The 13,215-nt window shown below is 54.8% G+C and overlaps 1 protein-coding gene across 2 annotated transcripts in view; it reads right to left on the reverse strand.

Annotated features, from left to right (window-relative positions):
• The window catches only part of WNT7A (Wnt family member 7A), an 80,964-nt gene that overhangs the window by 32,816 nt on the left and 34,933 nt on the right, over nt 1-13,215 (reverse strand). For both annotated transcript variants that reach the window (XM_058725855.1, XM_058725854.1), the window contains exon 3: nt 7,769-8,040. In XM_058725855.1, the coding sequence (XP_058581838.1) occupies nt 7,769-8,040 (272 nt within the window). The remainder of the gene's footprint in view (nt 1-7,768; nt 8,041-13,215) is intronic.

Below are 13,215 nucleotides of genomic sequence, written 5' to 3' on the forward strand. Positions count from 1 at the left end.
ATAAACAGTCTAATTAGAAAATGGGCACAAGAGGGGCACCTGGGTGGCTCAGTCGGTTGAGCGTCCTACTTCAACTCAGGTCATGATCTCGTGGTTCGTGGGTTCGAGCCCCGCGTCGGGCTCTGTGCTGACAGCTCGGAGCCTGGAGCCTGCTTTGGATTCTGTGTCTCCCTCTCTCTCTGCCCCTCCCCTGCTCCCCCCTCAAAAATAAACAAATATTAAAAAAATTTTTTTTGACTCAAAAATAAAAATAAACGGGCACAAGACATGAAAACGTTCCACTGAAGAAGATATATGGATGGCAAACAAACACACGGAAAGATGTGCAGCATCATTAGCTATTAGGGAAATGCTCATTAAGGCCACAGTGTGTCGGTGGCCTTACCACTATCACGCCTACCAGAATGGCAACAGTAAACACCAGCGACAATGCCAAATGCTGGTGAGGACGTGGGGAAACTGGATCCCTGTACATCGCCCGTGGGGATGCACTTTCTTACAAAGCTAACCAGACAACTACCATCCACCCCAGCGTTTGCACTCTGGGGCATTTATCTCAGAGAAATGTTCCATGCCATGACTGTATCGATGCCAGCATCCTGCTTGTGATATTGTACCATAGTTTTGCAAGCTGCTAGGGAAAACCGGGGAAAGGTACGTGGTATCTTTCTGTGTTGGGGCAACTGCACGTGTATTTATAATATGTTGGCATAAAAAACTTGTACTTAAAAGTACAAGAAACACGGTAGAAGTTGAATTTGAGTTAAACAGCAATAGTTTCTGGGTATAAGTATGTCCCACATAATATTTGGGACATACTCATACCAAGAAACTATTTGTTATCTCAAATTCAAATTTAACTGGGAGTCTTGTATTTTATCTGGCAATCTTACTCCTGGGAAATTCCCCAAGGTAAGAGCAGATACTTGTCATTTCATTCATTCACTCAGCAAAGATCTCTTGAGGACTTAATATGTGCCAGGCACTGTCCTAGGCACAGAGAACCCACCTGTGCACTTACCTCATCCCTACCTTGTGGTGCTGGCATTGAAGTGGAAGAAGACAGGCAATAAAGACATAATGAGCTATGTAAATAAGATAATTTCATATGGGGGTAAGTGTTCCATTGAAAATAAAGCAGAGTAGTATCCAGAGAGAGCTGAAGTAGATGTAGGGGAGGAAAGTCAGGGAGGGACTCCCTGAGAAGGGGACATCTAAGCAGAGGCCTGAAGGAATAGAAGGAGCTAGTTATGCAAAGATTGAGGGAAGAGCATTCTAGACAGAGGAAAGAGCATGTGCAAAGGCCCTGAGGCAGGAACAAGACTGGCAAATTCTAGGAATGCATGGCCTCAGACAAAATTGGTATCCACTGGTCCTTAGAACCCTGTGTCTTCCCCTTCCCCACATGTCAGATCTGGAAGACCTTCCTGAGACCATGTGGTCCCACCATGGAAGAAACCGAAGCTCTAGAGGTCAAGATTGGCCCAAAGCTGCCACTGGCCCATGTGCCTCAATTCTGAATAGAAGCCTTTCCATCTGGGAAGGTGAGAACCCATAGCTGCTCCTGAATCTGGGGCAGAAATGGAGGGCATGGTGGCCCCAGGAGGACTCAGCCTTGCCTGGGCAGCCGGCTTCACACCAGGTAGGGCTTGGCTCCTCCTCTGGCCCTCAACGTGCCACTGCTGAGCACTCTATCTGGTCAAATATGCAAGTGGCCCTCTGCACGGTGGAGAGGAGCATAGCTGAGTAAGCCTTATCTGGGCCCCGCCCAGCTGCCAGGGGCCAGGTCTCTGGTGTCCCTTGACTCACAGGCCTGCCTGCAGCCAGGGCAGGGTGGGAATCCAGCTCCCAGGAGCACCCAGACCAGACGGGGCAGGGCAGGAAGGGACAAGACCGACCCCCCCCCCCCCCCCCACCACCACCACTCCCGTGAGCGAGAGGCTGGGCAGGGACTGGAAGGTGACTTCTCACTCCAGTGGCATTCCATCCCCCTGAGCTCACCTCCCTCGGAGCAAGCAGCACATTCCAGCAGGGCCAGCCCCATCCCAGCTGGGCCCCCATCCCTGGGGGCTGCCTCTCTGGGGCTCAGTCACCACACTCCCAGGAAGGGATCTCTGAGGGCCCCTCCCTCCCTCCAGGCCCCAGAGCTGCAGCACACTTCCCTCTCTGCGCACAGCAAGACCTCGCCAGCCTGCCCCGCCAGGTGCAATGTGTTTGTGGAGGCTCCAAGAGGCCGGTCCCCTATCCCCCTGGCTGGGGTTCCAGAGCTGGCACCTGGCAGAGGCTGGGCTTTTCTGAACCCCACAGGGGCATTCTACATGTGCAGCGGAATGTCTCTGGAAGGGCCCCCGCACCTGGCTCTCCTTCCACCTCCAGGACTGCTCTTTGGCTCCCCATAGTCCTCCTGTCCCGTGCCCACTTCCCAAAGGCAAATGCCCAGCTCTCCTGCTTTCCCACTCGAATCCTCCCTCTGGGCAATCCTACCAAAGGCCAGGGCTTCTGTTACTGCCTCCTGCTGGTGGCTGCCGGGAAGTGGCTCCAGACAAGATCTCTCTCCAGAATTAAGATCTAGGCATCCAGGATACCCCTGGGCACCCCCACTTGCAGGCCACAGGGTCTCCCAGTCCCAAAAGCACCCAAAGGTACCCTGATCATTTCCCCTGACACTGATCTCCCCCTGCCCCAGGTCCTGATCCCAGTGAGAAGAGGCGTCCACCCATCCATCCCAAACACAACTCAAGGTGGGTCTTGTCTATTCTGCTTCCTGAACAGCTGTCCCTCCCCACTCTCCCGAGGCCCCTGCTGAGTTTGGGCACATGCTGCTGCCCTGCCCCCTTTACTCTGTTGTACACTATGTCCCAGAGAGGACCAGAAACCTGCCTACACACTTCTCCACCAAAGCCTCTTCAGCAACCTCCTGCAGAAGGGGAAAGTCTCACTCCTTGAACTGGCATTCAAGGCCCTGCATTTGGTCCTCACCCCTGTGCAGCCTCATCGCCTATTACCCCTCTCTCCCTGGACACACAGAACACCTCACCAGCCACCTGCACTGCCTGAACTATCCTCCTTCTTCCCACCTGCCTTGTCCACCTGGAGGACTCCTACTTAACCTTCAAAGCCCTGCTAAGGAGTCCCTTCTTCTTCCCAGAGGTCTCCGGACTTCTCCAAGAAGAAGCCACTCCCTCTTCTTTCTGCATTGCATTTCTCCTGTGGAGGGTAGCTATTTTTTGTTCCTCTTATCTGACGCTCTCACAAGACTGAGCATCTTGAGGGTGAGAACTGTGGTTAGTTCATCTCCCCAAAAGGCTGGGAAGAAATCATGCAAAGCCACAAAAATCCTGCCATCCAAAGATGTCAGCCCAGCGCTTCTGACACCTCTCTCCCTCCCAACCAAAGATCCTATGATTCCAAACTCCACACGTGAGCATGTGAACCTCACGTTCTACAATCCCAACCTGAGCGGTCTGTGATTTCATTCCAAAAATATCATGCCCCTGATTTTCCAATAGGGAGAGACTATAATTCTAAAATCACCTTCCCAAAAGAGCTGTTGGCACCCCCATTTCTATCTTCTCCCCTGACCATTCTGATTCGAGGACCGCACAACTGCATGAGACAGTGCGGGGGGAGCCCCACCGGCCTGCAGTGGTACCCCCGCCTCCCCAGGCCCAAGGCCCACATCTGCAGGTGAGTGACTGGCTTTGCCCGGGCTCAGACCCAAACTGGAGACCCGTAAGGGCAGGCAAGTGCCCCATGGCGTTTATTCTCCCTCATCTGCCAGGTGAGGCGGTGGGCTGCCCTGGGTCCCCCGTCACGGGCCTGCCACCCCACCTCTGCCCCTTAGGACACATAACCCTTCCCTGACTTCCTCCTCCTTTTGCTTCTCACCAGCTGCCAACAAGCCCAGAGCCTGTGGTCGGGTTGAGTCTTGTCTTCTCACAGCAGGGGCAAGGGAGCCAGCGATAAACACATCTGTGATCCTTTCCAAGATGCTCCGTCAGGAGTGGCTGCGGGCTGGCCCCTTTTCTGCTGTCAGCTCCCTACCTCTGCTGTGTGTGGGGCCCACGGAAGCCTACTGTGGGGGAGGTCCTGTGGTGGGACCCCATGTCTTTGAATAACAAATAGCACCCTGCAGGATCCCGCGGGCATCTCCCCACTGGGGCTCTCACCAGGCCCTGACCAGCACCTGAGGGTCCAGAACAAATTGAGGATCAGGGCCCCATTTAACAGATGGGGAAATGGAGGCTTCAAACAGAGATGGGACCCTGAGCTGATATACACTGAGCTTTACTAACCCCAGGCTAAGTGGCTGTCCTTGCTCCTGACCACTTAGATATGTGCCTGGACCCTTGGCAGGCCCTGTAGCAGGGAGTGACAGTCTGGCCACTGCAAGGCTGGGCTGGAAAGCTGCCTTCCCTCTGTGCTCTGCCTGAGTAGTATGGCCACTGCCCTGGGTGGCCTCCCTTTGCACCCTACAAAGGGGTGCTCAGGTCTATTCCCGTGTACAACGGGAAGTCCTGAATTCTACTTCCGGGCTCTGGAAAATACATGGCGTCAGGGTCAATGGCTGTTCCAGGAAGGGTACCCTCAAGGGTCCTCCCAAACTAGAGTGGAGTTGGTAGGTAGGGGGAGTATCCCCTCAGCTGGGTTTCCCTGAGCCGTGAGAGTTGTTCCTGCTCAGAAACATCAAGTAGGACCCAGCCTGCACTCTTCCCAGACGCTGCCCAAAGCTGTACTCTGCGTCCCTGGAGTCAGTTTCTAGGATTTTCGTACCTCCTCTGCTCCAGAACCATCAGTGGCTCCCCAGTGACCATGAGGTGCTCAACCATTCACTCTGTATGTATGCAGAAGGTCTCTGTATGCCAGGCTCTGGTGTGTGGCCGTGAATGAGACACACAGGGTCTCTGTCCTCATCAAGCTTATGGTCTAGGGAGGGGGCAAGCTCCAGAACAAGGCAGCATCTGAGAAAAGGCCAAGAAGGAATTGAAAGGGAAGCTTCTCTGAGGAGGGGACATCTGAGCTGAAAGGTGACCAGTAAGAAGAAGGCAGCCCCAGGAAGATCTGAGGGGAGAATGCAAGGCCCTTCTCACTCCTTAACGTGGCAGGTGACCTTGCAGGTAACAGTGTCTGTTACCCCTTCAGGGACCCATGACCCCCGAACTGACCCCAAGTCCCCACCTCTGGCCTTTGGCCACCCCCTCCATACAGCAGACCTGGGTTACCTTCATCTCTCTTCTTTGCTTAGTCAAACCTCACTCATTTGGGGGCCCATATCCTCCAGGAAGCCCACAGAGGTTGGTTTTCTGATCTCTGACAGCTCCCAGCATCTGCTTCCCCCAAGAGCTGCCTGGAACGGCAACCATGGCCCTCACACCTGCTGCACTGACATGGCTCCTAAAACCCTCTCCCATGTGATAGACACAGATCCTTTCTTACCCCAGGCTAGGACTTCTCTCTTTCAGTTCTCACAGGAGCCCAACCTGGTAGGCACAGGTGAAGAAACTGAGGCCGGGAGAGGGAAGCCACTTGCCTTCCTTCTGTCCACCTCCAGGGAGTGACAGCTTCCAGGGCGGGAGGGAGCCTGTGATCTGCAACCCCAGCCATAAGGAGTGATCTGACCACAGGAATACAGAGGAATGGGCAGCTGGGGACCTTGGAGGGGTGTGCTGGCTATAGGTAGGCACTCCCAGCCACAGGACTGGATAGGCAGGGCCTTACGCTTTACCCCAGGACATCACCCTGGGGCAGGCCAGGTAAGCAGCTCGGCCTGTGTGACTCACCCTGGCAGCCTGGGAGGCTCTGACACACAGGATGTGGCAAGAGGCTGGAGAGGAGAAGGAAGAGAGTGGGAGGCCTGAAAGCAGCAGGAAGGGCCCAGCTGGCCTGTGTCACTCCTCTGCACACCAGGGGGGCTCGCTCCCCTCTAAGGTGTGCATGCGTGACCCCCCGCCACTTGCCAGACAGACTCCCTCTCCCCCGACACATGCTCGCACGACTTGTAGTTATGCCCAGCCTGTGCTGAGGACCACCTAGGTGCCAGGCCCTGGGGTAAGTGCTCCCCTGCCCTGTCTCCTTCCCTCTCCACCTCAGCCCTGAGGACACTCCTGCCAGCTCTGCTTCCTTCTTGTGAAGGAAGGAGCGACAGAGCCAGAACGCGAACCCAGGCAGCCTGCTGCCAGCCTGTGCTGCGACCATCACGCCGTGGCAGCGCGTGGCCAGCTCGAGAGCTAGAAGCACTGGGCTCGAATTCTGACCTTGCTCATCAGCTGTGGGAACCTCGGCTTGTTACCTAACCTGGGAAATGGGGATCACGATAAGACCATTCATAGGAATGCCTTGAGGATGAAGTGAGCGGATGCCTCCAGAGCTAGAAGACTACCTGACCGATGGACAGGCTCTGGCAGAACAAGATTGGTGCCCCTTAACCATCTGTCACCTGAATGGGCAGCTTGCGGCCCACACTTTGCCAGGAGATGTATGTGTTGGAGCCTCTGGTCATCTTCCTTTTCACCTTTTTCTGTATTTTTTAAGAGCTACCGGTGACTACCAGTTCTAAACACCCACAGTTAAAAACGAAGGGACTGCACAGAAAAATCTGAGTGTAAAATCAAAAGGTCCGGCCACAGTGGGCCGGCATTCCCACAGAGCCACACCAGGCAGGAACCACGCTGGGCTCCTTGGTTCGCCATAGCCCTGTGCACGGTTTCCCTCGTTGTTGTCACTCCTGTTCCTGCCCAGCTCCTGTAGTGCCCGCACATGTCCTGTCACTGCGGTGGTCTATCCCCCACCCAGGTGGCACGGAGCCCTCACTCCCAATCTGCCCTGGCTCACAGAGGCTTCTCTATCGAGCTCCAAGCGGCCCCCAGAGACTTTCCTCTCCCAGCACCTCCTGGGCCTGGGGGCTCCAGCGTGGGCTCCAGCACCGTGGCCTTCACAGGCACTTACAGAGACCACTCCCAACCTCAGGCCTCTGTCTGGGACAGCACCCAAGCCAGGCAGCACTGACTTGGGAGCCCCGAGACGCCTGGTCAAGCTGCTTGTGCTTGAATACTTCTTGGGATGGGGGCCTCACTTTCTTGGTAACTCAATCTGTTTCTCAATGGCCGTGGCTTGTCCTCACACCGGTAGGACCTGCCTCTCTGTGACACCCCCCACCCATGGGCCCTCACTCTGTACTCTGGGCCTGAAGACCCATGTGCTCCCTTGCCTTGGGACAGCCAGCTCCTCATGGGAAGAGATGTCCAGCCCCCTTTCGATCCCAGCACCTCCACTAGAAACATTCCAAAACATCCCTGACTCTCTTCTAAGCTGAGCCCAGAATCCAGGAGGATCTCAGGAGGCAATAAAGACAGAACAGTCACCCATATCTTGACTAAGGTGAGCAAGGACATTTCAGCGGCCCCGGCAGCTGCTCCACAGGGATGATTCTTACTGAACTCACCTCACCTCCTCCCCACAATCAGAGATCTGTATAGCTGATTTTGTGGGCCCAAGGATAAGACATCACATCCATCCCTCGTTCCATCTTGCCGAGTTCCATCCAGTTTGTTTTAACAGAGACTCGGTTATTCAATCTCTCCAGTAACTGACGCGCTTCACGCCATACCCAGATCCTGACCAGCAGCAAATTGATGACAGAGTCCAGCCGAATGAGGCTGAGGGCAGAGCCCTGGGGCTCACCACCAGACACCCAACACCAGCCGTTAGGAATAAGCTGTTTCACAGCACATCTGCCAGAGCCGCCCGGCTCCCCTCCCTGGCTGCCTACCTTTCGGCCCGCCTCGTTATTGTGTAAGTTCATGAGAGTCCGGGCATTCTGCTTGATCTCCCGGGCATCCACAAAGACCTTGGCGAAGCCGATGCCGTAGCGGATGTCGGCAGAACAGCCACCCCACTTCCAGCCCTCGTCCCGGTGGTACTGGCCTTGCTTCTCCTTGTCGCAGCCACAGTCACTCAGGTTGCCTTGGGTACAGGCAGCTGTGATGGCGTGGGCCACACCGGCGGCAATGATGGCGTACGTGAAGGCAGCCTCCCGGCTCCCTGCAGGGAGAAGAGTGGAGAGACTGGGGTCAAGTCTGGGGCACCCTGGGAGAAGGCCAGCCTGGATAAGAAGGGGAGTCGAGCTCACTGTAATGCTCTGCAAAGACGGACTGAGTGCCTACCGTTCCTCACCCCCCCGAGAAAGCTCCGTCTGGGGCCGATGACAATGCCCGACACCCGCCAGCATGCACACACCCATTCAGTCCTGTCACTGAATGCCCTTGGGGTGTCAGCTGGGCAGCGCACGGGTTGTCCGGCTTCTGGAGGGTTGGATGAGGGGACCTCTCTGTCGATTCCCACCCACTCCCCGCCACACTTGATGTGGCCGTGTAAACTGTGTGCACACTAACGGCAACACACTACAAAGCGGCATTTCTTAAAACACCTCCAGTGTGCACAGGCCCTGGAGCCAGAGGCCTGGGCTCAGATCCCAGGACCGTCAATCCCTGGCTCTGGGACTTTCAGCCAATGACGACTCCTCCCCGTGTCTCAGTCTCCTCAGCTGTAAAATGGGGACGTGGCCATCGTGCCTTTCTCAGAGCAATGACAGAGAACGTTAAGAGTTTGTCCGTGTCAAGCTCTCGACTCCGTGCCCGGCTCATGGCACCTGCCTGACACAGCAGGTCTTGCTTTTGTGGTCCCTATTATCATGGCTGTGTGTCGCCTATAAGCCCCATCCCCTCCTCTTCCCCATGGTCCTCTTACTAGACTGTGAGCCTCTCCGAGAAGGCTGGGACCTGGCCCCTTCGTGTCTGTGTCCGCAGGCATCATCAGTCTGATAGAGAAGGAAAGGTGTAGGGAAGGGATGGGGACTGCCCACAGTCAGGGTGGAAAGGGGCAGGAAGGAGCCTGGACAGGAAGGTTCAGTGGAGGGAGGGCGTTTGGGGGGCACCTTTCCCACAGGTCTTCCCAGCTGCGTGGAGATGGCGTAAATCCTGTAAAGATTTACAAAGGCTCTGCAGGATGGTGCTAGGGCTTTAAGTGGGAGTAAAAGGGTCCTGAGTAGCTGGGGCACAGCAGCGCTGCCATCCTGCCCCTTAACCTCTCTGAGCCTCAGTCTTTCCATCTGTAAAATGGGTCCGAGAGCAGCGTCTGCTGTATGGAATGAAGATGAACCCAGGCACTCTCTGGGAAGCCCCAGTGAGCCTTCAGCAAGTCCACTGTCACAGTGGGGTGGGGTGGTTCAGGGAGGGCTCCCTGGAGGAAGAGGCCCCACACCCAGAGCAGGCAGATGAGGCAGGGCTGACCAGTCATGAAGGGGCAGGGAGAGGGTTCCAGGGTGCTGTGATGCACGTGACCTTAGCAGTGGGTGAGGCAACCTCCAAGCTCCTTTGGGCCTCAGGTCACACTGATGCACACTCAGGTAGATGCCTCCCCCATCCACCCCTCATCCACCTCCTGGCCTCGCCCACCTGGGCTGCTGAGACACAAACAGCCTGCCTCCCACCCCATCCCCGGCCACTGCTCTCCCACCGTCTGACTGACGTCGGCCTGCCCACCCGTCAGATGGATTCACTCTACCAGGGCGCTTTGCTCCACCATCCCGTGCCAGCCGTCCGTGGCACTCCTGTTCACACAGCGCCTCCAATCCCAGCCCCACCACTTCCGGACTGTGACTTAGGCAAGCTCCTTGTCCTCTCTGAGCCTCAGTCTCCCTGCTTGTGAAATGCAGATGATGCCAGTGCCTACCTGACAGGAGCTGCTCAGAAGGAAAAGGAGTGGCGGTGACCTGCTTAGCCCAGTGCCTGGCTCACCAAACACCCCTAAACTGGGCACTCTCTCCTTTTCACTGTACCTCAAGCTCGAACCTGGGAAAAGGCATTATTTCAGCACCTACCAGGTTCCTGACCCTGCACACATTATTGATCACATTAGTATTAGAAACCGTGTGTGTGTAACACGTGCCCTGCAGAGCGCTGAGCACAAGGGAGCATCGACAGGGGACAGCCCCAGCGTGGACAGGGGACAGCCACAGTGTGGGCACATGCACAGGCTGGACCTCAGGCAGGCTGGATTCCTGACAACGCTTTCATTCTGTGAAATTAAGAAATGCTGCATAAGATCGTCTGCTGCGCGGCCGGGCTCACAGGAAGGCAAGGGAACCCGTGGGGGCCGTGTGTTGAGGACAGAACTGATCACTAGCAGGGCGTGGGATGTGGCCATCTTGTGTTGCTGGGCTCTGCAGAAAAGGGAGCTCATGAATTAAGGCCTCAAGGCCTGATGATCAGGCCCTGGGTCCCAGAGGGGCAGGACATTGGAAAGGAGCTACTACTTGACGGACAGAATTGCAGAGAGGGCACGCTGGGAAAGTCGCTGCTCGCGCACACACACCCAGCAAAGCAGGACAATAAACAAGCTACCTGAGGCAGCACAGGAGGTGGGAAGGTAAGGGGTGAGGACATCAGAATCCTGGAAACTGGGAGCCTTGTCCCTGCCTTCGAGATATGGCTCAGACTTGTCCTTCTGCATGCTCAGGGGTTCCCAAGTCAAGGTGGAAGACTGGCCCCAGGCCGGTCATTCCCTAAGACCCCTCGAGAAGCAAAGATAAAGCTGCCAGGCACCAGCTCACAGGAGAGTATGAAACACACGAGGAAATAATATACTAGATTCAGCCAACAGTGAGAATAGACCCTCAGTGACACCAAAGGAAAGAGTAATGAGATGGAGAGCATAAAGAGAACAGGATGGGGGTCATTCCCCTTCTACCACTTCCCAGCTGTGTGACCTCAGGTGAGTCACCTAACCTCTCTGTGCTCCAGTTCCTCCACTATAAAATAGGGACGGCAACCACCCACTTTCTTAGGGTAGCTGAGAGGATTAGAAACACTAACAAAGATAAAACATTTAGCACAGAGCCTGGTATGAGAAAGGGGCCCCAGATACTAGATTTATTACAATTTCTATTCATGACGGTAGTAACAGTTATTTTTTAATTTATTTTTTTTAAATTTACATCCAAGTTAGTTAGCATATAGTGCAAGAATGATTTCAGATTCCTTAATGCCCCATACCCAAGTAACAGTTCTTTATGAGAGGTTGAGGAGGTAAAGAGTAGGAGGCAACGTTGATCTTCATTTATGGTTGAAGAAAACGAGGCCAAGAGAAAGGTCTGGCTTGCCCTGGGGCCACCCAACGGGTGGGCAACAGAGCTGAGCTGCCGACTTGGCCTCCAGACACCCCATATAGATCAAGTCTGTCCCCAGGGATTAAATGGTCGGAGATGCGGCAGCAGCTGAAAGGAGACTGTGTCCCCTTTATCAGACCAAGAATGGAGTATGCAAATTGAGGAGGGGGCGGGGAGCCAGGCCGGTCATCTGAGACTTGCCCTTCTCCCAGACTCCTCCCTGGAGGCGGGGCCAGGGGCAGGGTGGGGAGGGGTGGGACCAGCGTCCTTTGTGGTAATTTTGTGTTCAGTGCAGGTGACCTGCCCCTGGTCCCTCTGAGCCCCCTGCGCAGCACACACTAGTGCAGGTGGTGAGGGGCAGACAACGAACTAAACACGGCTTCTGTTCCCAGGTACATCCACTTAGGTCGGGGAAGCGCAGTTGAACCCCCACAGAGTTAACTCCCCTAAGTTCAAGGTGGACAGCCCCCCCCCCCCCCCCCCCCCCCCGCTCCACAGTGAAGTCCCATCATGGGCCATGGCCTGCCCCTCCCCGCCAAGCTGGCCCTTACCTCAGCACCCACTGCCCCTGAAAAGTGAAAATTGTGGCTTAAGAGTTCCCAGGGACCCAAGTACTGGCTGCTCAAGTCCAATGCCTCTGGGTGCTAAAGGGTCACTGTGAGCCCTGCCATTGACCTTGATGTGGGCCTTGCCCACCTACATTAGACTGGCACTGCCTGATCCCCCCTCCCTTTCTCCCCCACCCCCCACCTGACCACTGAGGAAACTGGCCTGTGCATCAGGCTACCTGCGTATCTAACGTCAGGCCTGTTAACCGCTTTAAGCCTCTGTTGTTTCTTCTGTGAAATGGGCATAATGACAGCATCTATGTATCATGGGCTACTGAGCAGACTGAACCACAGAATGAGGGGAAGGGGCTGAGTACAGAGCCAGGCATGTAGTAAGTGTTCAGTACATGCCAAGCATCGTTGTTGTTTTTGTTATTATTACCCCCAGGTCCCATTTTGCCTCACTGTGCTCCATAATGCCCTGAAGGACAAGACAGCCTCACCCAGAGGCAAGTGGGTGGGGTTGAGCCAGCCATGTCTGCCTGCCCAGCCAAACTGCAGGTTCACAAGGTGACAGTGACCACATCTGTCTTGCTTCCATTGTTTACAACTCCCCCGCCCCCCGCAATAATGCGTGAGGGATGAATGAAGGAGCAGGTCTGTTTCCAATTTCAACCCCGCCAGGAGCTGGATGACCTTGCACGAGTCACTTAACCTCTCTGCGTCACCATTTCCATACCTGTTCGCGTCACCTACTCTGTAGGAAGAAATATGTCTCACCTAGCACAAAGCTGGTGCTTAAATAAACTGCAGTGAGTATTGCAGAGATTATAATTGATGAAATTACAGGCACACTGTTGGGAGATACAGAAAGAAAACTCCCCTCCCCCCCATTTAGTTTTTTTACATAGCCCTCCTGCCATTTTAGATTGATTTGCTTATTGTCTGTTCCTCACACACCTACCACTCCCATCCCCCCACTGGAATATAATTTCCTTGAAGGTAAGCACTCTGTCATGTTCCTCATTGGGTCCCCAGGGCCTGACACATAGTAGGTACTCGGTAAATTTCATTGCATGAATGAATGAATGAATGAATGAAAGCTTCAAACGGTGGCCAACAACTTTTATTTAGGGCTTATTTGCCAGGCTCCCGGCTAGGCAATTTGGGAAAGTCTGCTCACCTATTCCTTAGGAAAACAACCCCGACTGAAAGGTTCAGAGAAGGTCTGACAGGAGGGTGGGGAGCAGTGGTGAACTCAGCCCATTCAGCCTACTTCCTCCAAGGTACCAGCACAGAGTTAGCCAGAAGATGGGGTTTTTGAGGGGGGGTTTGGGTTCAGGGAGAAGGCCTGAAAGTAACATTTGTTGAGCACTTACTATGTGCTAGACCCACACCTGGCTCTCTGTGTCGTGTTTCCCAACTGCCCTATCGGTAGACGTCACTGTCCACAATTTTACAGATGAGGAAACCAAGGCTCTGAGAGGTAAAAGTGATTTACTG

The sequence above is a fragment of the Neofelis nebulosa genome, chromosome 4 (genome assembly GCF_028018385.1).
Source record: "Neofelis nebulosa isolate mNeoNeb1 chromosome 4, mNeoNeb1.pri, whole genome shotgun sequence".
NCBI classification, from domain to species: Eukaryota; Metazoa; Chordata; class Mammalia; order Carnivora; family Felidae; genus Neofelis; species Neofelis nebulosa.